The sequence below is a fragment of the Aphelocoma coerulescens genome, chromosome 2 (genome assembly GCF_041296385.1).
Source record: "Aphelocoma coerulescens isolate FSJ_1873_10779 chromosome 2, UR_Acoe_1.0, whole genome shotgun sequence".
NCBI lineage: Eukaryota > Metazoa > Chordata > Aves > Passeriformes > Corvidae > Aphelocoma > Aphelocoma coerulescens.
In genome coordinates, this window is record NC_091015.1 from 40338244 (window position 1) to 40365814 (window position 27571).

General features: G+C 39.1%; 1 protein-coding gene and 1 long non-coding RNA gene across 3 annotated transcripts in view; one reads left to right on the forward strand and one right to left on the reverse strand.

Annotated features, from left to right (window-relative positions):
• The window catches only part of LOC138106466 (uncharacterized), a 37827-nt gene extending 36419 nt beyond the window's left edge, over nt 1-1408 (reverse strand). For both annotated transcript variants that reach the window (XR_011149002.1, XR_011149001.1), the window contains exon 1: nt 976-1408. This is a non-coding gene — a long non-coding RNA (uncharacterized lncRNA). The remainder of the gene's footprint in view (nt 1-975) is intronic.
• On the forward strand, nt 469-27571 carry SP4 (Sp4 transcription factor). Its single transcript, XM_069007093.1, has 6 exons — nt 469-841; nt 1516-1616; nt 2108-3656; nt 22210-22438; nt 22671-22870; nt 23934-27571. Exons 1-6 carry the CDS (start codon nt 835-837, stop codon nt 24179-24181), a joined length of 2334 nt encoding a protein of 777 aa, XP_068863194.1. The 5' UTR covers nt 469-834; the 3' UTR covers nt 24182-27571.

A 27571-nucleotide genomic window follows, 5' to 3' on the forward strand; every position in this document is an offset into this window, starting at 1 on the left:
CCCTGGACAGCCGGGGAAGCGGGCGCGGGGCCGCACCTCAAGGGAAGCGGCGGTCCGGGGGCTTCCCGCGCGCTGTCAGTTACGAGCGCGCGAGACGGGCGGGCACCACCGGGTTGGCCGGCGGCCGCGCGCGGCCCCGCCCGCGCCCTCGCCGGATTCGCTGGCGACCGGGGCGCGCGCGCCGTCAATCATCGGCCCGAGCCGCGGCGGGACCCGGGGCTGAGGGCTCGGCCTGGTCCCGCCCCGCCGCGGCCGAGGCTCCGCCCCCCGCCCGCCCCTCGCTCGGCGCTGTCAAGCCAGCGGCGCGAGCGCGGAAGCCCGGGTCGCCCGCACGCCCCCGCCCCCGCGGAACGCGCGCCTCTGCGGCCACGCCCTCTCCCGCGCGGCGCGGACGGGCAGAGGACCGGGAGGAGGAGGCGGAGGAGGAGGCAGAGGGCCCTGGGCCGCGGCCCGCCCCCGGCCCGCCCCCTGTGCCTGCGGCGTGGGGAGCCGGGCTGAGGCGGAGCGGGGCGACCGAGGGGCCGGCGGCTGGGTTCGATTTCCTGCTCAGTGGGCGTCGTTTGGGGCCCCGGCGGGCCCCGCCCCCGCACCGCCCACCCCGGCCCCCGGCTGTCACTCAAGGCGGCGGGCTGAGGCCGGCGGCAGCGGCGGGCGGAGAGAAAGGCAGCTACGCCACAGCCCAGCGGCGGCCATTCGTGGAAAAATAGGCCGTCCCGCTCCTCCCAGCTCCGGCTGCGACCGGCCTTCTCCCCGCTACCCCCACCCCACCCTCCGCCTCCTCCTCCTCCTTCTCCTCCCCCCTAGAGCGGCGCCTCAGCGGGGCATTAATGCGGGATGAGCGGTATGTAACCCCCTCCCTCTCTCCCTCCTGTGCACACCCCTCCCTCCCTCCGCTCCTCCCTCCACCCTTCATCGCCCCTCTATCCCGCCCTCCCGGGTTCCCCCTTTTCTTCCCTCTGTTCTCCCCCTTCTTACCCCGCTCTTCTCTCGCTGCCCCTCCGCCCATCCGTGCTGCTTCCTCTTATGCCCCCTTTCTTCTCTTCCTCTCCTGCCTGCCCCTCCGGCTTGCCTCCTCCGTACCTCCCTCCTCCATTCCCCCTTTCTTCGCTAACCCTCCCTCTTGTGCACATCCCTCCCTCCTTCATTCCTCTTTTCCTCCCTCTTTCCCTCCCATGCACAACCCTCCTCCTGCCCCCTAAAGCATCGACGGCCACTGAGTGGCCGCCGATGCTTTAGGGGGCAGGAGGAGGAGGAGGGTTGTGGGTGGTTTTTTCCTGCTGTCTCTGGGAGAGGAAACCAAACCTCCCCTTTCTGGGTGTTAACTCTCCAGCCCCCATGGGTTGGGTTTCAAACCACGTTTCTTAGGACTCGTTCTTTTGTAATAATGATTCGTACTGTTGTTTTTATGAAGAGGCAAAAGCAACAAGCTGGGAACCAAAAAGGATATGCTCGTAGATTTTGTTATTGTATAAATGAAGGTGAATAATTAACCTGTTACACTTGATATTTTTGCAGATCAAAAGAAGGAGGAAACTATGCCCACAGAGGGAGAGAAATCTCCCGAGGCAGAGAATAACAACAATAATAATAAAAAAGGGAAAACTGGAGGCTCACAGGTAAAGAACACACACCCGAATAGGGAAGTGCCCAAACTATTAGCATTTAAAATGAAATATTCAGCTAACAGCATTTCCTGCTCAGGGCATCTTTCTTTGGGTTGGATGAAACACAGTTGGTTGGGTGCAATGTTTTTACTGCCTGGACATGTTTGTTTGATTGGATTTTGCAGTGATCAGCTGCTTTCCCTGTAATAGAAGCATTTTAAAATTTTTTTTCTTTATTTTAGGGGGGAAAAAGGACTGAAATAAGGATGCAGTTGAGGTGTTGGCGGTCACATAATCACTGATAATTAGGGACTTTTAAGGACATGTTTAAAGATTATTTACTGCAATTCATACTTCCTTATTCAGAGCTGTATCGTACGCAGAAGCACCTTTTTTATTTTTTTTTTTTTTTGGCTTCCTGTGCAAACCTTAATGCTGACTTCTGATGGTTCATACTTGCACTCTTCTCCTGAATCCTGTCTGTTTTCTCTTTTTATGGATAGGATTCTCAGCCTTCACCTCTTGCTTTGCTAGCAGCAACTTGCAGCAAAATAGGAACTCCTGGTGAGAATCAAGGAACTGGACAGCAGCAGATTATTATAGACCCAAATCAAGGTTTGGTGCAGCTTCAGAATCAGCCACAGCAGTTGGAATTGGTAACAACTCAGCTTGCTGGAAATGCTTGGCAGCTCGTTGCTGCTGCACCTTCTGCTTCAAAAGAAAATAATGTTGCTCAACAAGGATCTTCTGTTGCCTCAAGTGCAGCAAGTCCCTCCAGCAGTAACAATGGAAGTACATCTCCTTCAAAAACCAAATCGGGCAATTCTTCTACAACGACCCCGGGACAATTCCAAGTCATTCAAGTACAAAATCCAAGCGGTAGTGTCCAGTACCAAGTGATTCCACAGATTCAGACAACGGAAGGTCAAATCAATCCATCTAATGCTACTGGTCTGCAAGACATACAGGGTCAGATTCAGCTTATTCCTGCAGGGAATAATCAAGCTATCCTCACAACTGCAAACAGGACAGCTTCGGGAAATGTTATTGCTCAAAACCTAGCAAATCAGACAGTTCCAGTCCAAATTCGGCCTGGTGTTTCCATACCGCTGCAACTGCAAACTATTCCTGGTACTCAGGCGCAAGTTGTAACAACGCTACCTATAAACATTGGTGGGGTAACCCTGGCGTTGCCTGTGATTAACAACGTTGCCACTGGAGGAAGTTCGGGGCAAGTTGGCCAGTCTACTGAGAGTGGAGTTTCCAATGGAAATCAGCTGGCGTCTACACCTGTCACTTCCGCCTCTGGTAGTACCATGCCAGAGTCTCCTTCCTCATCTTCCACCGCTACAACCACTGCCTCAACATCTCTGACTAGCAGTGACACACTGGTAAGCTCTGCAGAAACAGGCCAATACACAAGCACAGCAGGCAGCAGTTCAGAGCAGGCAACTGAAGAACCTCAAACAACTGCTACGGACTCCGAAGCCCAGAGCTCCAGTCAGCTTCAGTCCAATGGACTACAGAATGTCCAGGATCAGTCAGGTTCCCTTCAGCAGGTCCAGATCGTAGGGCAGCCTATTCTGCAGCAGATACAGATCCAGCAGCCTCAACAGCAGATTATTCAGGCCATTCCTCCACAGTCATTTCAGCTCCAGTCAGGGCAGACTATACAGACCATCCAGCAGCAGCCTTTGCAGAATGTTCAGCTACAGGCAGTGAGCCCAACTCAGGTGCTCATCAGGGCTCCAACTTTAACACCATCAGGACAGATCAGCTGGCAAACTGTGCAGGTTCAGAATCTGCAAAGCCTTTCAAATCTTCAAGTTCAAAATGCTGGGTTACCCCAACAACTAACCATTACCCCTGTGTCTTCAAGTGGTGGCACAACCATTGCCCAGATTGCTCCGGTGGCTGTTGCTGGTACCCCCATCACTCTGAATGCTGCCCAGCTTGCTTCAGTACCTAATCTTCAAACAGTAAGTGTTGCCAACCTGAGTGCTGCAGGTGTTCAAGTTCAAGGAGTTCCTGTTACCATTACCAGCGTTGCGGGTGAGTGGTCTGACATAGTTTTGGGTTTTTGCTTGTTTGTGGGCTTGTTTTGTTTTGTTTTGTTTGAGGTGGTTGGTTGTGGCTTTGGTTTGGGTTTCTTTTTACTATTACAAGAATACCAGATGGTTTTAGATTAATCCCTTTTTTTCCAAATTTTCTGTAATAAACATTAAACCCTTAACTGTGAGGAAATATCTTACACTTACCACTAAAATTCAGATTTTAAAATAGCTGATATTTTTGCTAAACACTGAGTTAATATTACCAGTTGTGTTAATTGAAATGGAACTGTTTGTATTTGATAAACTATACTTAAATGATTCTGTCCTCCATCTTACTAAAGACCTGTAGGCTCCAGAAGTGAACATGAGACTTTACTGTTAGAGCTTTGATATGTTTGAAAAACAACATGAAAAAGCTTTTTCCAACCAGTCAGTATTGCTAATCTCTTTTTAAGGTATGTAGAATGAGAAGTGACAGTATGTAAACTGGGATACCTTGTTTCCTGGCATACATTTATATGGAACTACTCGTTGCATTCTGCACTAGCTCATAAAAGTTTGAATTCTGCAAAGAGATTGAGTGGAATAAGGTGTGCTTGCACATAGCATAGTTTCTGTGGCTTGCTTTAGAGCAAATAATAAAACCAACTGGTGACTGTACTTCAGTACTTGCTGCTAAACTTTTGATATGGACTGAAATGCCTGTTTGATTATGCTGGTCTGTGCAAGGTCTCTGTAGTGTCTCACAAGGACAACTATGTAAAATTTGCTGACTTTTAATGTTTCAGATAAAGCTTGATTTAGGTAGGAGTTCTTTTTGCCAGCTTGATAGCTACTCACCTAAGCTTGGATTTATGTCATAGAAGTAAAAGTCTTTTATTGTAGTAGTTACAATAAACTCTTCTTAACAACAGCCTGACTATCAGCACAGTTTTTTTAGTATAAAACTGTAAGAAAAAGCACATTGTGTTTACCTGCTGTCCAGTCTGCATAAGCAAACATTAGTATCATATTAACTCCTAAATGGTCTGGCTTTTTTATAATCATATACTAAGATGAGAAATGTTTCACTGGGCAAAAGATTGTTTTCTTTAATTGAAATGTTTTTGAGGAGACTAAACATAGTTCAGTAGAAAGAAATTTGCTGTTGGGAGAATTTAGTCTGCTATGGTACTTAGTGGCACTGGATGGCATGTTGCTATACTAAGAGCTGAGTTAGATGCACTAAACTTGGCTTGTTTAAGGAGTGTCACTCAAACTTTAATCTGGGTAATCAGAAGTAAAATCTTGACCTTGTGTTTAGCTGTAATGGTTCAAAGAGAAGTTTTGGTTAGCTATAGCTGAGCAGCTGCAGTCCTATTTACCTTGGAACACTTTTTTCTTGATGGGAAGGTGCTGGTTGACCATTTTCTTAGATGGAAGTCTCTACTTTGGTAGGGGGCTCTTTGCAGGAAGCCTGCTTTGGGAATAGCCTAGATTTGGGGCTGCAGGAAGAACCTTTCTGCATTTAGGTTTTTTCTCTGCTTACTTATGGTGTACTGCTGTTTAGTACACACTAGCAGGAATTAGAGCGAGAGATTCTGAATATATTCTTTGTTGGTTATATTGACCTTACCTGTGCTTGCATATGATGTCTTTTGGAAAATGAAGGGATTGAGATTGGTAACTTGAGGATGAAAGAAGGGGAATGAGTCACAAGAATGGTCCTGGACAAGCCAAGCCTTAGTCATACAGTGTTTGTATGTTAACTAGACTACATTTTGTGACCACTGAATTCCTCTTCACTGTGCCCACTCTCTCCCACCCTGCTCCCAGGAAGCCTTATGGCTGTATCTATAATTTTTTGGCAGCAGTGAATCATAGAAGCATAGAATAGTTTGGATTGAAAGGGACCTTTAAAGGTCATCTAGTTCAACCCCTCTGCAATGGTCAGGGACATCTTCAACCAGACCAGGTTGCTCAGAGCCCCATCCAACCTGGCTTTGAATCTTTCCAGGGATGGGGCATCCACCACCTCTATGGGCAATCTGTTCCAGTATTTGCCTCTTTGTAAAAAACCCTCTTTCTTATGTCTAACCTACACCTACCCTCTTTCATCTTAAGGCCATTCCCCATTGTCCCATCACTACATGCTCTTGTAGAAAGTTGCCCTCCAAGTCTCTTGTAGCCCCTTTAGGTATTGGAGGGTGCTATAAGGTCTCCCCAGAGTCTTCTTTTCTTCAGACTGAACAACCCCATTTCTGTCAGCCTTTCCTCATAGGAGAGGTGCTCCACCCCTATAAGTATTCTGACATTTTTTTCCTTTCCCTAGTCAATAAGGTATTATTTCTTCCCCAAGACTTGATGTTACAGAGAAGCAACAAGCCTTGTGAGTGCAAGAGACTAGTAGTAATTTCCTTCTCTTACTTATCTCTGCTTCTGTCCTGTGAAACTTCCTGATGCTACACTCTGGGAATGGGAGATGTGGTAGAATGGAAAGGAAAGTGAAGAACATGATGTGCAGTCCTTAATGCTGTATTAAGATTCCAAGGAAAGAATGGTTATGAAATAGAAAATTGCAAACATGCTAAGATACAAACTTTGCTTGCCACTTAAAAAGAATAAGCTGACTTGATCAGGGCTGTTAGCTTCCTCAGGTTTGCTGGTTTTTATTTGAAATGTTTTTTCGTTTTGTTTTGTTTTTTCTTTTGTTATTCCCAGGCATCACTGCAGGAAACCTTTTGAAAAAATAAACAGCTCAGCTACCTCAATATCTTCAGACTGGTATTTCTTTCCTGCAGTACCTGAGCTTGCCAGTGTGAAATGTCTTGAAAATAAGCTGAACTCTCCACAAGTAGATCATTCACCACAAATGAGCAGTAGAAGTTAGGTGTTAGAAATGAGCTGTATGGAGGATGTCCAGAAAATATTAAGGAGAAGGCTGAGGGAAGAACTCATCCCATGCATTGATTCAGGTGCTCTAACTTTGTTAAGGAAAAGAAGTTACTTTATCTTTCAATTAAACCCCTTCAATCAAGCCAGCTGAGTTTCTAGGAAAAAAACTTTAAAAATCACAATAAATAAATGTTTTTGTATTTGTGTCATATTTCTGTTCCATGAACAGTGGCTTTCCTAATTATTTCCACAGGGAGATATTCAAACACTTCTTTTTTCTTTAGTTTTTCAGTAGTAAATGAACTAGTAAAGCAAAAAATACTTAGTTTAAAATTTTAATGGAATTGTTAATTTATAAAAAATTTTGAGAAATGGGGGGAGTGTGTTTTTTTGTCTAATGGATTCTAAATTCCAAAAGAGGAAAATTTCACATTGAGAAGAAAAACATTAAAATCTTCTCGTAAATACTATATTTTGGTCTGCCTTTCATAACCTTTGTTACTGGAAGTCTACTGTAAACCTAGCAAGCTGTATAAGTGTGTTTGGGGTTTTTTGTTGTGTTTTTCAGTTAAGAGTTCAAAAACTGATCCTGGTAAGTACCGTACTTTGAGTTATATGTTGCATGTGATCAAAAAGGAGGGCAAAGCAGAGAAGTTCTCACATTGTTTCGCTTTCTGGCCTGAGGGAAAACTTCAGTGTCAATGATGAAAATTATTATTTTACTCTGAGAGCGACTGAGTACTGACACAGGTTGCCCAGAGAAGTTGCAAATTCTCCATCTTTGGAGATATTCAGAAACTGTCTGGACATGGTCCTGGACAACTTTTGTAGGTGGCCCTGCTTGAGCAGAGCGATGGGACCAGATGCCCTCCAGAGGTCTCTTAAAGTCTACACCAATCTGTGATTCTGTAAAATTTTATTAAGGTATACAAAGTGTCAGTCAAAGGCATAATTAAATGTACAGAAGAAAGTTTTAATCTTCTCATCCAGTTAAGTTTCTGAGCATTAAACCAGGTCTTTAAACAGTTGTTTAATTAAGAGGTAGTCAAACAACAGGCTACATAAAAACCACTGTTTGCTCAAACATTCACAGGTCTACTAATACCTGCCTTGCTATGGGATCAGGACCTGTCATAGCCTTTTACCAAGCTAATTCTGTACAAAGTATTTCTTCTATGCTCTGTCAGTTGTTGTTCTGCACAAGGTTCCCCTTGGAAGGGGATAGCCTGGAATGTTGTAGGTGGCAACTTCCTGGATTTAGGCCCTATGGTCTTGGGGACAAGCAGATTCTACAGAGTACCCTTGCCTTTTTTCAAGGCTTCTGCTGTGAGAGTTGCAAATGCAAGTTCAAAGGATTCCTGTCCCCAGCCCCTTTTTAAAATAAGGTATCTTTTGCCTTTTCAAAGCTTATTTTCAGGCTCTTTGATTTGTCTAGATGTGTTAGTTGACAATATAAGGGACTATGTGAAGGGAACTGATTTTAGTACTAGTTGATTCTAAGAAAAATACACAGTTAATAAAATTGTTTCCTTTTGGTAGGCTAAGTTGTTTTGTCTGGTTGGTTTGTTTTGGTGTTTTTCTTTTTTTTTGGTTGGTTTTTTGGGTGTTTTTTTGTTTTTTCTCAGAATAATTCCCTCTTTTTTATGAGGAAAAAAGTCATAGATCAAACTCATATCTACCTTAATTATATGTCTTAGAGTAGTTTTGTGACGTGATGATGGAGGTGTTTGCACCATAAAAAAGTGAATGAGATGATTTTGTTTTAAAACAGTGAAAAATGTTATTTATATTTTATGTATACTTGTTCCAAGCATTTTTTACTTGCTTTAAGCAAAAGTCATCAGATTCCATCACCTTGCAACACAAGTTCTGGGCATTTTCTTGAAGATGAGTGGTGACATGGCCTGAATTATGGGGAATATGGAATTCATCCACCCAAAATAACCCGGAGCAATGACTTCTGTTCAGTGGAACAGTCTGTTGCCTGGAAATAGTACAGCTGGAGAGTTTTAAGTCTTTTGTAGGGGTGTGCTGTGGGCTCCAAACTAGTTCTTAATGACAATGAAATCCAATGCCAAGTGTTCTTATTGGGGTACTTAAAAAATATAATGAGCCTTGCCCTTCTGTTTCATACTCTGTAATAATATGAGCTACTAAGGCATTTCTCTCTTTGGCCAGATACTCTCATGTCACTGTGACTAGTAGTTATGCAATTTGTCAGTATCTTGAGGTCTTCTGATTTCTTGTGCATTTTCCCAGTTGTCTGCATCCAGCTTCAGCCTGTCTTCAAGGCTTTCTCTTCCCTTTCCCTCTTTATTAACTCTTCTTGTGTGACAGTCGCTAGTTTTAGGACTTGCAGTTCAAAGACTCAATATATTGTTTAGACATGACTGTCATTCCAAGTTTGATGAGGACTTTTTAAGCATTCTATCAAATTCTTTAAACAGGAAAAAAAAAGGATTAGATTAACTGTATGTCCCTCAGGAACAGTGACTGGAAAAAGGGAAACATCACACCAATTTTAAAAAGGTGGTAAGTAGACCCCTGAGAATTGCCAACCAGTCAGCCTCATCTCTGTGTCTGGTACGATCATGAAAGACACGTGCAAGCTATGTCCAGGCATGTGGATACAGAGGTGATTAGCCACAGCCAGCATGCCGTCCCAAATGTACACCACACATGGCTTCACAAAGCGCAAATCGTGCCCGAATAATCCAGTGGCCTTCTGTCACAGAGGGACTGTATCGGTAGGTAAAGGAAGAGCTGCTGACAACAATCTACTTCATCTGCCATTACTTATGTTAGGGCTTTTGACATAGTCCCTCACAGTAGCCTTGGAGAGGTACAGATTTTTGTGGATGATAGGGGAGTAGCTGGATGGTCACATTCAGAGTTGCCCTCAGTGATTCAATCTCCAAATGCAGATCAGTAATCAGTGATGTCCCTCAGGGGTCCATACTGGGACCAGTACTGTCAGTGTCTTTACTAATGGTGTTGTGTGTACCCTTGGTAAGTTTGCAGATAGCTCCAAAGTGAGTGGTGCAGTTGATGTGCTTGAGAGAAAGGATGCCATCCAAAGGGATCTTGGCAGGCTTGAGAAGTGGGCCGATGTGAACTTCATTGTACTTCAGCAAGGCTGAATGAAAGGTCCTGCTCCTGTGATGGGGCAGTCCCTAATCTCAGTGTAGATTGCATGATGAAGTAATTGATTGAGAGCAGCTCTGTGGAGAAAGATTTGGGGATATTAGTAGATGAAGAATGGGATATGTGCTGGCAGTGTGCACTTGCAGCCCAGAAAGTCTGTTGTATCCTGGGCTACATAAAAACAAACAAGGCCAGTAGTTCATGGGATGTGATTCTCTCCCTCTTTGCCACTATTGTGAGACCCCATCCATAGTAGTGTGTCCAGTGCTGGAATCCCCACTAAAAGACAGACATGGATCTCTTAGGTCCAGAAGAGGGCCATGAAAATGATCAGAGAGCTGAAACACATCTTGTATGAAGATGGGCTGAGAGAGCTGGGGTTGTTCAAACTGGTGAAGAGAAGGCTCTGGGAGACTTTACTGCAGCCCTTCAATATACAACAGGATCATGTCAAAAACACTTTTTACCTTGACCTGCCCACAGTAACAGCACAAGGGGCAGCAGTTTTAAGATGAAAAATGGTAGGTTTAGATTGGACATAAGGAAGAAATTCTTTACTCTGAGGGTGGTGAGACACTGGAACAGGTTTTCCAGAGAGGTTGTAGATACCCCATCCCTGGAAGTGCTCAAGGTGAGGTTGGGTAGGTCGTTGAACAACATGATCTAGATGAAGATGTCCCCGCCCATGGCAGGGGGACCGGAGCTACATGATCTTTAAAGGTGCCTTGTGACCCAAACCACTCTATGATTCTATGAATATAAGAATCAAAAGTGTTTCTGACCCTGTCTCATGCTGACTGCAGGTGATGCATACAACAGTGCTCTGATTCTCTTCCCACCGTTCAGTCATCTGCATCTTCCTGAGCCAAATATATGGATTTTTTTTTTAACAAGTTTAATAATTCTTGATCGATTTATTTTCTCTGAATTTGTCCATTGAGTCTGCCTAATTATTTTTAAGCATTCAGTATTTGTCTGCAATATATTGTGTTTTAATTGTTGCATAAGACACATTTTTATTTAATGTTCTTAAGCTCCTCTATTATGAAAACTTAAAATACCTGCTTCATCTTCATACTACTCAGTCTTCTGTTATTCTCTACTACGTATGGTGGATTTTGAGGGATGGGAAGGTGTTTAGTCTAAAGTCCTAGAATATTACACTTACGTTGTTGAACGAAGGAAAATGCCTTTTTGTGACAACATAAATCCTGTGGGGCTCCTCTCATGTTAATGTAATAGCGAGTATATCAAGAAACAGAACTCAGTAAGTGGTGTAGCTAAGCAAAGGGATGCCTGTAGGTGGTAAAAAGGTGAAAAGGGTTTAAAATAGCCACATTACATACAAGCAAACTGGCAAATATAAACACCAAAGGTCAAAGGCAAAGAAGCTGAAAGACAGGGGTTGCATGATTTTTTTTTTTAAATAACATGCAGTGTTTTCCTGGATGTTCACTGACAAGCAAGATTGCAGCAAACATCTTGAAAGAAACAAGGTGCAAGCTGTGGAATCTGTAGTAAAAAGGTAAGTACAGAGTACTGAGCTGTATTAAAAGAAAACCAAAAAAACAAGCAAAAAAAGGAGTCTGTCTTAGATTTTTTACTTCGTAGTGTGTGACTTGGCATTCTGAGAGTGTAGATGGGAGGAGTATAGAAATGTAGCATACTTTTTCCAAAGTCATGAAAGGTCACAGCTGTTCTCAGGTTGCCTTGAGCTGAGAATTGTTGCAGAACCACAGTGTTCTGAATATTATAGTGCTGGTATCCTTTTCAAATGTTTCAAAGTAATTACAGGAGAAGCATTTAGTCTTCTAATGACAAAATTGCTTTGGTTATGGGATTTTCTTAAACTGAAATTCAATACAGTGGCAGAAACAGTTTAACAACAAACTGTGCAGGTGAAAACAAACATTTGCCATGGTGATGGTAGCATAAAAATAAGTGTCAATATACTGTTCCTGGACTTGATGCCTAAGGGATCTGCAATCTACCTGTTCAGATAAATTGCCCATGGAGAATAACCTGGTAAATATGCCTCAGTAAAACAAGTCTTTTCTGACTGACCTGTGAGTAGCAAGGTGTGACTTCATCATTACTTCTAAAATAAAGTGGTAAGGGGAACCATTTCAAGTACCAACTTTGCTCATAATTGCCAGGTAAAATAGGTTTATAATGAACTATTTCTATGCTATAAACTTCAAGAAGAAATGTAAGCTTTAAAGTCTTCAAAGAAGAATGTTACCAAAGCTGTGTTTCCATATTAGATTATGTGTGTCATCAATACAGATGCACTCTCTTGAGAATATTGGGTTTTGCCATCCCCTCTCTCACTCCCTACTGTCAGAAATAGGAGTGTATAGAACAGAAAATGAATTGGCTAAGCTTTCTTATTCATAAAATGCCAAGTAACTGAATTGAGTGATATGGCACATCTTCAACAGCTTGATAGTATTTTTTTCTTTTTTAAAGCATACTTAGATCTGCACTAAGCCAACCTCCTTGTTCTTCCATTACCACCTGTGAGGGAAAGACAGGAAGCATATTCAAAATTTCATTTCAACAGCTTCCTCACTGTAACTTAAATTCTGGAGTACTAAGCTTCATGTGATTTTGGAGCTAGTAGATGAAATAAATCAATTCTTACTGGTTTTATATATTAAAAACCTTTTAATAGCAGTGATTATTGAAAAAGCTAACTTTATATGAAATGTGATGATGTGTTCTAAGAGGAATATTAATGTCAAGGGAAACAGTTATTATTGGGGGTTGCCCTGTGGAGAGCCAGGAGTTGGACTTGATGATGCTTGTGGGTCCCTTCCAATTCAGCATGTTCTATGATTATTGAAAAACAACTCTTTTTTCAGTGGTCAATAATTTTTAATGGATAATTTAGTTAATAAAAGTTGCTTGATCTATATGCTATAGCATAGTAGCTTTGGAAGTAGTCAGGACTGCATAATAAAGTACAATTTTTATAATTAATATTTTGCTCTGGTTATGACCCTTTCACCAAAACAGTAGCTCTGGACATCTGTAGTCTCTTGAGAAATGTAGCATCAGAGCACATGCTTAGGTTAGTTTGGGGTATGGTTATACAGTTATATTGATTTCTGTATGCATCCTCTCCTAACAGTGGAGTTTCCACTGATGTTTAATGCTGCTGAGAGTTGGTAACACTCATACACCTTGATCAGCTGGTCATTGGGAATACTGTGTCACCCCAAGAAGCATATTTAATCTTCATAGGTTGGCAGACTAGTATTGTTTTGTTGTAAAGAGAGAATTACCAGTTAATATCTTCCTGCCAAAAAACCCCTTGAGATACATGTTAAGTACAAGCCTGAGTTTCCTTAATTATAGTTTCAAGTGATGATGTGACCACTTTTCCCTTAAGAAAAATACTGAAGTTTTAGAAATATGGGCCTTGATTTTCTTGTTTCTTTGGTCATCAGGAAGTAACTGACAAAAGCATGAAGCTTTTCAGTTTGTTCTGATCCAAAAAAACAAGACTAGGTAAACAGTTTTACAGGGTTAACAGTGTTACAGAAAATGTCAGAACTTTTATTGGTTTGGATCTTACAGATTTTTGTGGCCCCTCTTTTGTGATTCTATGATATGTAATTTTGTTGGTCCTTGCCTGATGAAGGCTATAACAAAGTTTCTGTTTTTACATCTTTAATAAACAAATTTGTTTTAATATTGGTCAGCTTATTCACCCATAGGCTGTTAATAAAACCAAAACTTGTGGCTCACAGTAAGTTTAGTCTTACACAGTAAGATCTTTAAAAATGGTTCATGAATCTTGGTTTTTTTCCTGATAATATCCTTTAAATTCCTTTTAATCACCTTGCCTTTTTTTTTTTTTTTGCATATTTACTTTTATCTTGATCAACATATAGCCAAACATGTTGCCAAAATATTTACTTCAAGGACATTCATGAACCTTCTAGTCAAGTGTAAAATATGTAAGCTGGCTAAAGCATAGTCAAAATCCCATAACACCCAACCAGAAAAGCTCTCAGCCCTACTTCCCAAAATCCAAATAGCATACTGGAATCTTAGCTTATATTTTTTCATGTTAGCCTAATGCTGTCCTTTCAAATTCAGTTATTACTACTTCATGGCAATACTCAAAAATTGAATGGGGTTGCAAAAAGTGACATTTTGAGTGTATGTTTTTGTTTCCATATGGCAGAAGTGTGTAAGATTTTTGTTTTGATTTGTGATTGTGTTTGATTTTTGTTTTGTTTTGGGATTTTTGTTTTGTTTTGGGATTTTTGTTTTGTTTTGTTTCAGTTTGTGAGGTGTTGAGCTCCTCTAGTCAGACTGTGAAGACTGGCAGTCCACAGGTTTCTTTCTAGTCCTATCCCTGTTTAAAAGTTAGGGGGAAGAGTTAAAGAAAAGAACTGAGTCACATTCTGTTGTGGCTATAAGCTGTAGAATAATCTGAGAATTGGGGCAGGGGGATGGGGGAGAGGGAGATGTTCCATAAAAGTAGATCTCAGAATCTCAATTTCTTACATCTGCTACGAGTTTCCATGTAATGTGTCTGATACTTTGCAGCACAGCTGTTGCTTGAGTTTTCAATTGTTGCTCTAAGTTTCAGCATGCAGGAAACTACTGATGTTCATCTGAAGAGAAGTGTTCTTGGACACTCACCCTAAATATAATTTTCTTTTTGACTATTTATTCAATGATGATGAAAATCAAGAGTTTTTTGGAAGGGTCTCTTTTCTTTAGTACAACAAGTTATTTTTCTGATTCCATCTCCTTCTTTAGAATACTTAATAAATTAAACACATTTTCTTTTCATTTGAAGTTACAGTATCCAAAACAACCAGAGACATTGCCATTTGGTTGTTCAAGACTAAATTTTGTGAAACTGTAGCTCTGTGTTTGATGTTTATGTTGGTTTTGTATGGGTCTTTCTGTGTTGTATTTGTGGTAGCTCCTTCTATGTTTAGTAAAGTAATAAAAAAACCCCTTTCTTTCAGTTTAATGAAAGGTGCTACCAGCTGGGAAAACTTATTTTCTGGCTCAAAGTGTACTGGAGTGCCCTCAGGTTGTCCTAAAGCACTTGGGTAAAGCCTTCCTTTTTTGAAATTAAAGTAACTTGGTGAAATTTCTGGGGCCCTGATTTTGTTTTGTGTTGCCAATATGATTCTTGCACTAAAGGAAACAGACTTCATTTTTTTTAAGATGCTTAAACCCCTTAAACTTTATTGCCTTAAATTTCACTCTTGAAGTGGTACTTTCAACAGAAGTTAAACTTAGTTATTATGCTGTTCGGTAATTTTTTAACACACTGAGAGTTAGGAAGCTTTTGAAGAAGAGTATAACAAATTCCTACAAATCTTGACAAAGTTAGCCATGGACAAAAGACAGAAACTTGCTGCAGTGCCCCTGTAGGAGGTAGAAAAGACAGATGTCTATTTGATGCTGCAGTTTGCACTGGAAACTTTCTGCTTGTAGTAGCATCTGGACACAATGTTGTGATTTGTGATGACCCAAATTTCCTGTAGTAGTTGGGTCAATCCAGTTCTCCTTACTCCAAAGTGATCTTCGCCACAGAATGTGTGGGTCCCTTGTATCAATGGTTGCTGTTTGTGTTCTGGGGAATTCTTCTTTTGTCACATATTGTTTCTTCATAAATCTTTATTAACCACTGCTTAGAAGAGAGAGCAGAATTGTCAGCATACTGCATCATCTTCTGTGTAAATATTTAAATTCAGTGTTGTCTTCACATAGATGTAGTTTTAAAATATAATTTGTGCTTCTTTCTTCAGCATGAAACTTCCTACGTAGTAGATTTTTTTTTTTAAAAAAGAGGATCTCTAACTATATTGACACTGACTTTTAAAGAATGTTTAAATCTTGGCTATATCTTAAAGCGTTATATTTTATTATATAAACATGTTATAATAAGTATATTGTATTATAAATCAATATATAAAGTATATAGATATTATCTTATTATAAATTATCTGTATGTCTTTGTGGAAAAAGAATATTAAAGGATGTTTTCAAGCTTACCGTACCTGGTGTATGCAGGGCAAGGGAGGATGAGAAACTTCTTTTCCCCATTGCTTTGCATCAGTGAGTTGTCAATGGGCGAATTGCTGCATCAGCTCTGATGCCTGTAGAGCTTTGGAACTCTGCAGGCTGTCTTGTAGTAATATGCATTGAATTATGGGTGCTAGCTACAGCCTTCTCTTTGCTTTCTAGAATATGCAGTTGAACAAATTTTCTTTTTGGCAGCATTAGCCACTGTGGCTCTAGGTACATTTTGCAAAGTGTTTCTCAGATTTTGCAGTAAGGTGCACCCTACTGAGATAACTCTCTCATTGATGCTCTCATCTTTTGGATTGCTAAACATTGGTTGCACAACAGCAACCGGAAGTATATCAAATTTTTGGAGGAACTCTGTACCAGAACTTTGAAGTGTCCTTTACTTAGTCTTAAATTTCTTTTCTTTCCAAGATCCAATTTTCTAATGCTTTACTCTCATGATTTGTGTAGATCATTAAAGTCAGAGAGTAGTCTTTCATGCTTGCTACTTCAGATGAACAAGAATAGGAAAGCAGGAATAGTGTGCAGTAAAAGGAAATTGGTTTGACTTATAATGGATGGCCAAGCCTAATAACCAGTGGTCAGTCACTCTGTAGAAAAGTACTTTTTAGGTATCATGCATTAGCTTTCTTAGATAATTCAAATGCTGTTACAGTTTTGTGAATTAATTTTTAACCAAAAATGTGATTGATACGTGTGTGTGTATTATTTGGCTTCATAGTAGTTACTTAAAGTTGTTGAATTTTCTTGCGTGAATGTGTTACAAACTCGTGTAGGGGAAAATATATGTGAGTTTTAATTGCTAAGATGCAATTTTACTGCAAATGCTAAGATGCAATTTTACTGCAAAATTGGAAAGTTGACCAAGTGATGCTGAAGAATAAAGGATGTGCAATCATAATCCTGTATCTTATAAAAATGCGTTTACTTAATGGCTTAAATGGGAAAGATTAGTGACTGAGATCATGCAGGTTCTGCTATTTGAGAAGCTTAAAAATTTTCTATTCTGTCATAATCATATTTGTAATATTGCAATAAGTGAGACTCCTATCGCACTTGATTTGTAAAGTAAATACTATATCAGGTTTCCTTGCTGTTTGCATTTTGTCCTGTGGTCAAATAAATGGTTACTATCCCAAAGCAAGAGAGAACTTAGGCCTGAGAGGAAATTAAGTGCAATTGAGTGTCAGTGTTATTTTGTATCAACATTATTTTGTAACATTCGGTTGTAACTTAACTTTATATTCTGACAGTATGTACAATAAAGCTCAGTCATACACAAGTTCAGTGATGATTTTGTTAATCAAGATATTTCACAATTTCAGAAATCATTATTAAAGAAATCATGGGAACTTGAGAAAACTTTTTCTCTTCCAAAAGCAGGTGTCAGTGTGCAGTGACTGCTTTCATGACTTGTACAGAATAACATAGATGAACTGAAGTGTGACTTTGTTCCCTCACATAGTGATTTGTTTAGACCTCTTTCTGAAACCTGTGCTGAAACATGAGAGCTCTTGTTACTGAAAGGTTTGATTATGAATGGCAAAGTGTAGTGATATCAGGTCTTGTGGTTTGGAGTATGTCAGGAAGAAGCAATGTCAAGTGATCTCATGATTGTAGCAGCATTTCTGGAAGGCTTTAAATAGCATTTAATGCCTCTAGTAAGACAATGAAAGGAATATTTTTAATAAGCCTTTTTTTCTCCATCTAGAAAGTGTCAAGAGATCATTCTGTTCCTGTATGGATAACATTATCTCAACCACCTCTTTTTAGAGTAAGCAGGTTTGTTTGTTGGGTTTGGGTTTTTTTTTTTCAAATAAGAAGCCAGTTTATACCTAGATCCTCTCAACTGAAAAATCCTCACTGTTTTAAACTTCTAGAAGTTGCCCTCATTTAATTTAGTAGGCTGCTGACAAACTCATATCAACATTTAAGTTTTCTCAGTATCTTTTCTTTGGTAGATGTGATGTAAGAAATAATTAAATTCTCTTATCTTCCTTTTATATTCCCTTTATTTTTCTTCCTCTTTAATACTTACTAAAGTGTTTCATGTGTAATACAAGTGATGTAAAAGTTAAAGCCCCTAGGGATCCATAGAATTCTAGTATATAGTTTAAAAAAATCCCATGCAACTCAAGACTATAACAAAATCACTTTGAGATTTTGGGCATGTTCTGTCAGTTGTTTTGTGAATTTTTTTTGATTTTTCTTCAGGAGAAAAGATATGTCAACTGATCTAAAATACACTCCTATTATTCTCAAAGAACAAATACTTTTATGTTTAACAGCTTTAAAATGAGAATAGATACATTTCTACCCTGTGTACTACTTGTTTGCTAGCATGTTAGGATGCTCTCTCAGGAGTTCAAAACAAAAATTTAGTCCAGTAATTATGTTATTGAACTTCCCAGTGCTTTCTGGTAGCTATGTAAATCTCTGACAAAGAATATTTATCTTATATGTATGCTTTCTTCAGTTATTCTTTTACCTCAAAAAATTAGATTGCTTATTGAATGGTGTGGCCTGGTGCTTCAAATAAGGCAATATTTATGATATTTTGAGAGCTTCAGAATCTTCTGTTCTGAATTTAGTAAGTGGAATTCAAGGGCAGGGAGTTTAAAATAGTGACTCCATGAGACTAATTCAAAGAAGAAAAATCAACATTCATATTAGAAAATGTTATAACTAGTTAATGCTATCTAAAGAGCAGTCATCTAATTACTGTTTAACTGAAACCATGTGGGGAATGTAATTGTCTGCCTCAGCAACCTTATTTGGCATTGTCTCCTTTGTATTTTTATTGTCATTTTTACAATTATTGTGAAGAATTTCTGCTCAAATGTGTCACTGTATTATGTTTAATAAATAGGTTAGGGTTGTAGCTCAGTAGTGTGTATCCTGTATTCCAGGATATGCCCTGTCCTCACACAGGAGAAGGAGAGTTCAGAACAGGTGAAGTGTGTGTCAGCAGTGGTACTTGATATTCTGAAAAAGTATCGGAAGACCCTTGTGTGGTTGGTCATCTCATGATGACCAATCTCATGTCACTTGGACAAAGAAAGTTGGTTCATATTGAATCAGCAAAATAGATTGGATTTTTAAAAATGCTGAACAGGCTTCTCTATGAATGTGGATTGGGCATATCCTAGGTCTATATCCTGGATATTGGCCAGTAGTCGTGGGGTGAGAAAAGTAGTCATCCTCCTCAGGGTTCAGATGCCTCAATTCACATCTTACTTCAAAAGCCTTGGTTTGGCAGCCCAGGGAAAGGTTGCATTGAAACTTGAATAACAATTCAAGAAAATCAGAGAGAAAGAGATAGTTATCCTCTTCAGCTGAGTTCTGACCACAGGCTGATTAGGTCTCAGGACTTCTTTGCTCCAACAGGACTTTTTGACATAGATGGAGTCATCTCTTCTAACTGACTGCAATAAAAAAGTATAATTCTTAATAATGTACTCAAAAATGTGACTGATAATGAAAGTAGAATAGGAGGCTGCAGTAAGCCACAATATCTGTTATATCTTTAACTTTTGTAGTGATCATTCGCAGACTCTTCATTTATGTTGCTGCTCTGTGAATTAGAGGAGTTTGCACCTTGGGTATGTTTAACAGATGGAGAGTGGATTGTGCTTTGCAGAAGACTACACATTGAGCAAGTTCTTCCTTTTCATTTACTTTTGACTCACCAGAAAGTGCAACTGGTTTTCAACACAAGCAATCACATTATCATATTAATATTATCATATTAGGATAAGCATTAGATACAAAAAAAAATTATTAGCCTTTTTTTGACTTTGGCTATTTATAGCACTTAGTCAGTGTTTCAACAGCTTAACAGCCTAACAAGGTGTTGCCCCATTACTAGCATTTTCTTTGGAAGCTCTAGTATCCTCTTCAGCCACTGATAGACCAAAGTACTTGGTCCTACTCTTTGCATTTTTATCATGATGTTCTTCTTACCCTGTCATATTCTCCCTCAAGGATTATCATGAGTGCTTTTCTTTCCCCTTAAAGTATGGGAAATAAATATATTTCCAGTACATTGCTATTCTGAAAAGAAAGACTTGGTTCTATCCTAAAGATATGGGGACTGCACTCAAGGTTAAGCCTGTAATTATTTTTCCTTTGCTGCAGATAGCAGAATTCTTTTAGAGTTTTTTTGTTTGTTTTACTATCTGTCCAACAGCAAGTGGGGTTCAAACACTATCTCTTATGGGCTTGTCCTTGCTCTTTTCAGAGAACTGAAAACTCTCAACATCTGTCAGTATTTATGGCCTTCTTAAGAAGACAAGGAATTCATGTTTTTTTCATATCTAGGCATATCAGATGCAACTTCCAGTCATAAGCCGAGGGAGATAACTGGAAAGATTTGGTCAGTGCTTCAGATGAAAATAACCTGGTAGTGACCTAGGCAGAAAACAGATTTATTCTATTTCATGTAGCCAGCAGTGGCCTTTAGGTGACAAGTCAAGTCACTTTGGGAGGTTCTCTGTATATTGTGTTCTTCAGTACTAACCTATCTGCCTGTGTGTGTTGCTGTTAGGTGGTATGTGTTAGGTTTCATCTCTGGCTGGTAGCATGGTGTTACATGAGATGGACTGTCCAAGCATCTATTGCCCCTCAGCAATCACGTGAACAAAGTAGTCATTGTCCCATGCTGGGTTGTGTGTCAGCTCACTCAGTAGCTGGGCAGTTTAGGCTTCAGAGAGAGCGTTCTTCCCAGTCTTATCCCCATTGGTGGTGTCTGTTATGGATGCTGCAGAAGTCACTAAAACCCTTTAAAATCTCTCTGATTCATGTTATCCCCGAGGAATTTCTGTTTTAAATGAATGCTTCAATACTGAGGACTTTCAAGTCTTAAAAGATTGTGTTCTGCTCTAAAGATTTCTGGTTGCCTGTTACTATTTTCTTATTGAGAGAGTGTATTTCCTTTAGTTTCACAGTTGTATGAAGGCACTGAATTTTTGAAAATGGCAGTATCTAATTATATTTTGTCCTGTTCCTGTTACTGGCAGGGCTGGCATTCAGTATTGTCATATTGTGACTGGAAGTCATATCTCTGTGTCAGATTAGGTTTATTATGTGTATTTTCTAGGACTGTATAGTACCAACTTTTAAAATAAACATAATATTACTCTGCTGTTCAAGAAACTACACTTCTTACATATATTGGAATAGTTTCTTTTGCTTTAGTATCAAGACAGTAATCCAGACTTCCTTAGATCAAGAAAATCAATGAGATCAATGGACTTATGCAATGAAGCTGAATTCTTCATTCATCAAGTCAGTCTTAGATTTTCATTTGATCCCTTCCCTGGGGAGGCTGTTCCAGTGATCAGCTACCCTCTCAGTGAAGAGCCTTTTCTTACTGTCCAACCTGAGCTTCCCCTGGTGCAGATTCATGCCATTCCCTCATGTCCTATCACTGGTCACCAGAAAGAGGAGAGAGGAGAGCAGCACCTCCCGCTCCCCTGCCCCCCTGAGGAAGGTGTAGACTGCATGGAGGTCACTCCTCAGCCTTCTCCCAGCTGAGCAAACCAAGTGACCTCAGCTGCTCCTTGTAAGTCTTGCCCTCGAGACCTCTCATCATCTTGGTGCCCTCCTCTGGACACACTCTGATAGTTTGGTGTCCTTCCCACATTAAGGCACCCAAAGCAGCACAGAGTGCTCGAGGTGGGGCTGCAGCAGTGCAGAGCAGGGCAGGACTCTGCCCTCGAGTCCCTGCCCTCTCTTGGCTCACGACACTGTGCTGGGTGCACCCCAGGACACAGCAGGCCCTTTCAGCTGCCAGGGCACACTACTGACTCACGTACAGCTTGCAATCAATGCAAACACCACATCTCTTTCCCCAGGGATGCTCTTGCTACTTGTCCCCCCTGTTTGTACATCTAAACAGTATTACGCCATCTTGGGTAAAAATCCTGCAAAACACCAATCCCAAGAAAATTTTGGTATGTTATCTTGCTCAAGTCTAGTCCTAAGTTTCTTTTTCACTGCAAAAGTTCCTTTCTGGCTCAATGTTGATTCAAGGCAGATTGTAAGAGAAGTGACAATTCTCTAACTGCCATAAAGCACCTTTTTAATTAGCTAATTGTAGTTTTCTGAATGCAGATATAGTTCAAAGGTTATTAGAGAGACATTAATTGGCAATTGACTAAACAATATTTCTGCGTAAAATTTTATCTATTTCAGCTTTTAAGAAAAAGAATACATTCGTTAAACTAGTTAATTTTTCTTATTATCAGTCAGTAATTTGCAGTCTTATGCTATTTTAATAACAAATTACATTAAACAGGGCTAGCAGGTAGGTAGTGCTTCAGGAAAAGGCTGGATTTAATATTTTGTTTGTGGCTTCCCTTAACATTAGGTGGATTTTTGTCTTATAAAATGTATCAAGTTTATTTGGGCATTTCACTTCTTGAAATGACTAATAAAAGGTACAAACAATTTTTATTTTACAGGTCAACAGCAAGGACAGGATGGAGTAAAAGTACAGCAAGCCACAATAGCTCCTGTAACTGTAGCAGTAGGTGGCATTGCTAATGCAGCAATTGGTGCTGTTAGTCCCGATCAGATAACACAAGTTCAGCTGCAACAAGCTCAACAAGCTTCTGACCAGGAAGTGCAGCCTGGCAAGAGACTGAGAAGAGTTGCCTGCTCATGTCCTAATTGCAGAGAGGGAGAAGGAAGGTAAATGTAACTTTTATCTGTATATATTTAAGCATCTTATCACAGCTTGCCTCATTTGGGAGTGAGATTGTCCTATATTGCCTTGATTTTTAATGCTTTCTATTAGAAAGTACATTTGTGTGGACTTCTTTAGATGGGGATTAGAAAATCTATTAGCACAAAATGTTTCTCCTAATAGCTGGTAACGTTTTAGACTCTTAACTACTTAGCTGTTTAAATATGATATTTTTAGAGGCAGCAATGAGCCAGGAAAAAAGAAACAGCATATCTGCCATATTGAAGGATGTGGAAAAGTTTATGGCAAGACATCTCATCTTCGAGCACATCTGCGCTGGCATACCGGTGAAAGACCATTTGTATGCAACTGGATTTTTTGTGGCAAGCGGTTCACAAGGAGTGATGAGTTACAAAGGCATAGAAGAACCCACACAGGTTGGTTTTCCCTCTCTGTAGCCATAGTACAGCAAGTCTGAATCACAGTGGCCATAGTTAAACAATGGTATCAAGGTTCTCACTTACTAAGTTACCTGAAAATTACCTGTAAATGCAAATAAAGTAACTTTAAAACAAGGAAGTGGTAGATTGCAGTTTTCATTAATTTAAGCTGACTGTGAAATCATATAAATAAAAAAGGATCTGTTCCAACTGTTCTTTTGTATGTGGGTTAGAAAAAGATGACCATTTCATCACAGATAGCTGGTGTACATTAGCTAGTGCTTGATCTAAATGTAACAAATTTAGGTCAGGCATGTAGGGTTGGCCATGGACCACGGTTATTGTTTCCTCACTTGGATTAGCTCAGTCCTTAAGAAATTTACTAACCTAGTCCGTACATTAGATTTGGTCTTCCTGGGAAGTTTCCTGGAGTTTCAAATGGGAACTGATAAAGCAAATTCTCTTTTCAGTTCAGAATGGAAAATTCAACCTTTCAAAAGCTGAAAATTTTATCAGCCTTCATTTTTTTAGCTCCTCCTCCCCCAGCTTATAGCATCTGGTGTCTAAGCACTAATTACATTTGAACAGTAACAGGACCTTTTATGTATTGAATTTATCTCTCTTGATGTAGATTTCATACATCTTCATGGAGCATTGGAATTCATGTTTTCAAATTCACTTCCCATCACTGTAATCTAAATAACAAAAGTATTCTTGAAAAATGCTACCAAGTTGTTCTGTGAGGGCTTTTACCTCCCTCCCTCTGGTAGGTTTGTGGAAGTTTATGAAAATTCTCAGGTGTCCTGAAATTCCAACTTTTCACCAGATAATCACAGCATAGCAAATATTTGTTGAGAACATTTCAGTAGTGAAGAGTAGATTGCCAAAAGCCTGTGACCGAACAGAGCGCACCTGGAAATGAGTCAGATAGAAAAGAAAACATTGTGTCCTTTTAAAGACATTTTGGATGTTGAACAGAATAGGGTGAGATTCAAGTAATCAAGCAGTGTTCAGTGCTCTCTTTCAGTAACATTTTGGTTTTGTTCTTATTTTTAAAAAGGTGAAAAGAGATTTGAGTGCCCAGAATGCTCTAAAAGGTTTATGCGAAGTGACCATCTCTCGAAACATGTCAAAACTCATCAGAACAAGAAGGGTGGTGGAACAGCCCTTGCTATTGTTACCTCAGGAGAACTGGACTCTTCAGTTACTGAGGTTCTTGGTTCTCCAAGAATTGTCACTGTTGCTGCCATTTCTCAAGATTCAAACCCAGCAACCCCTAACGTTTCAACAAACATGGAAGAATTCTGAAAGGATCATTTATATGGACACCTAGTGCTGCACTTAAGTTTACATACCTTTCAGGATATGGAAGTGGGCTGGTAAAGTGGATTACAGAGCAGGAAATCTTTTTTTCAGTCATGACTTCTGTAAGTGTTCCGGGTTGGAGGGTCAGCATGGGAAGTGTACACCGGTGCAACAAGACAAAAATTTCAAAAATACAAACAGCGCAAATTGATGACTGGATAAACAGATGGAGGAATAATATTTCCATACTGTACTTTTTTAGTTATATGTCTGTATATTCTGTAATGATTTTAAGTGAACTTTACCCCCCTATTTTAGCACTGTATGTTAATGTGTTTATAAAATCAGATAGTGTCAGTATAAAACTGGGTGGACCTTGACTAGGATTAATACCATTTGATGAAGGCACTTTGTTTTTAAGATAAATATGTAATATTTTCATGAGAGCATCCTTTTCCCATAAGGCACAGCAAAACGGAATACAGGATGAACAACAGTGGATATACTTTGGGTTTTTGCTCAGTCCATACAACACATCAGTTAATTTTGGCCATCTTTTCTCAAGTTTTGGAATTACTCCAATAGCAGCTGGGTGATGCATGCTGCAAAGTGGTTCTGAGGTGGGCCTCAGATTAATTCTGACTACTACATTATAGTAGTGTGTATAAACGACAATCAGTGAGTTCTAATTCCTCTCTTCGTGTGGAGAGCTAGGGTTACGTAGAATTAGTGTAAACAGTAGGAAAGATAAAACCATAGAAAGATATTAACATAAGATTTACAAAAGTAATGGTATCTTTATGTAGAATGAAAAAAAAAATTGTGTCAATTTTTGGTAATTCATTTCATTTTGTATTTCCCTGCCCATGGCAAGGAGGTTGGAACTAGACGGTCTTTAAGGTCCCTTCCAACCCAAACCATTCTGTGGTTCGATGATTCTGTATTTTAAAACATCTGTGGCCCATTTCTAACTCATAGATAACTTGAATCTTAAAAACTCGACCTTAGATGTTTGAATGTTTTAATTTTGTTAGAATTCATGGAAATTAATCAGACAATTGAGTGTTGTAGCTCATTCTCCAGTATCTCCTCTCTGTAAATACTAGTTTATTATGTTGTGGTTAATGTGCTGAGTTCTTTGTGCTTTGACTTAATAGCCAAAGAAAAAAATTAATTTTTTAATAAAAAAAGAAGCAAGTAAACATTTTCTCTTTTCCCCTAAATATTACTGTCTCTTTTTTCTCTTCAAGGATAATATGAGGGCTGGTAATAAATATCTGTTACTTATCAAGTCTTATATTGAGCCTCCAACCATAAAACAAACTGGGAAAAGAGAAATATTGTTATCTTTTTGGGACATGACTTCTGGTTTCAAAGGTTTGGTTACATTTTCAGATGTGACAGTGAATACAGAGAAAATGTTAAAAAAAAAAAAAAAGAAAAAGGAAGAAACAACAAAAATTGCATTTTCTATGTGAAAATTCCAGTAGGTACAAGGAGGAAAGATGGCCAAATATTTCATACTCAGGATTTTTAATTACTTCCCCTAGGCATAAATGTAACCTTTTACATCTACAGTCATTTGTTAATAAATTCTCATGACCAATTTTTAAGGAGATTTATACACCAAAATATTTTTAATGTAACTAAAGGAAGTACAGTGCAAGAAGAATAAGACATTTTTCTTTCCCCTGCAAATTATGAAAGGAAGAATCTGTGTGGTAGCTGTTGGTTTGCAAGACATAACAGGTACCCTGTGCATTCCCTAAAGAGCATATACTTCTCATCTGAACAATTTATCAATCTTGTGGTGTTTTCTGTATTTTTGAAGCAAAAGAAATACCATTGTTTACACTGTGTACACTTTAGGCCAGCCCTTTGTAGCAAAATACTAAGCTGAGGGTATTTTATACTTTCAGTTTACATAAAAAGCTTTGAGATTAAAGAAAAACAATTTTACACTGTGGTTATAAATTTCAAGTTTCTTAAAGCTTTTTTAGACTTGTAACAGAGTCTTTAAATTTTAGTTGGGTTTTGTACATTATTTTGTATATTTTATTTAAAGTACTCTTAACTGATGTATCTGGATTTAAAACATCAGAATCAATTAGGTGTTACATTTAATACAGATGAATTAGGTAGTATTAACTGTTAATTTTATTATATAGGAAATGAAACGTCAAATATATATTTTATCATTATGCTTCACAATCAGTGCTCTACGTTACTTTATGCAAAGAAGAACTTTCCTAATGTTAATATCATATTTCCTAAAAGTTAACTGTTTTGTAAACTGAATTTACAAGCATTCTGCACAACCATTTCATATGTAATTTTTTCATGCATACTTACGTATGCAGATAGGAAACTGAAGTAATTTTTAATCTGCAATGAATCCCTATTATAGATGTATCCAAATCTAAATCTGGTTGGCTTCATAGCATCTCAAGTACATTAACTTGTGTTAGCAGGTGCACATTTTACCGCTGGAATTAGAAACATTCTGCCAGTCTGTTCTGCATCCCATTCGGAATCCACTTTTCTGTCTTAAAAGGATCGTAAATTTCAATGTCCTTTATTTGACTCAGTGGGATATAGCTGTTGTAAGTAATAGGGCACAGATGTGCAGTAGTATCTTGTTTAATGGCATTTCACTGTTCATTCCCTTTGCCACCATTAAAAATTTTGCTTTATTGTAATTATCAGTGCAAAGTGTATTTACCATGGTAGAACTCCAGTGTTAGAATAGTTTTTTTCTTACAATATACTTTCTTTGATTAGGTTTGTGTATGTGTTGCCGATTACATTAGCAATTGGTGTTAAGTCATTATTTATCACATTCTGTCACGAGAGCAGTAATAAAAGTGTGTAATCTAGGAGAAAAAGTTAATTTGTCAAAGTTAAGTAAGCATGATGTTTAGGTCCTATTTTTCAATTTTATAACTGTTTTATTGCAACAATATTTGTATTTAAGTCTTCATTTTAATGCCTTGTGGTGTTTTTTTATGCATGTCACTGAATTGTCATCCCGCAAGAATTGATGTGCAGCATAGGGTATTAAATCTACATAATGATTTTGAAACAGAAAAATAGTTGATGGTAAAAATGTAAATGTTTTGCAAAAATTCCTTATAAAAAAAAGTTTTGTAGTAATATTTCACTTGTAAATTTTTCTAAAAAAAAATGGAAAAGGAAAAAAATGAGAGTAACGTTTCCCCACATCTAGAATTTAGAAATTAATTCTGCCAGCAAAGCCTGTAAGGCGTTAATCTGACACTTTTACAATGCTGATTTGTATAATTTTTTGGTGGGTTTGGAACTAAAATCATGTACAAGTTGTTGCCTGCAATAACATTTTGCAAGTAACCTATTAAAATTCCCTTGAGTTTAAAA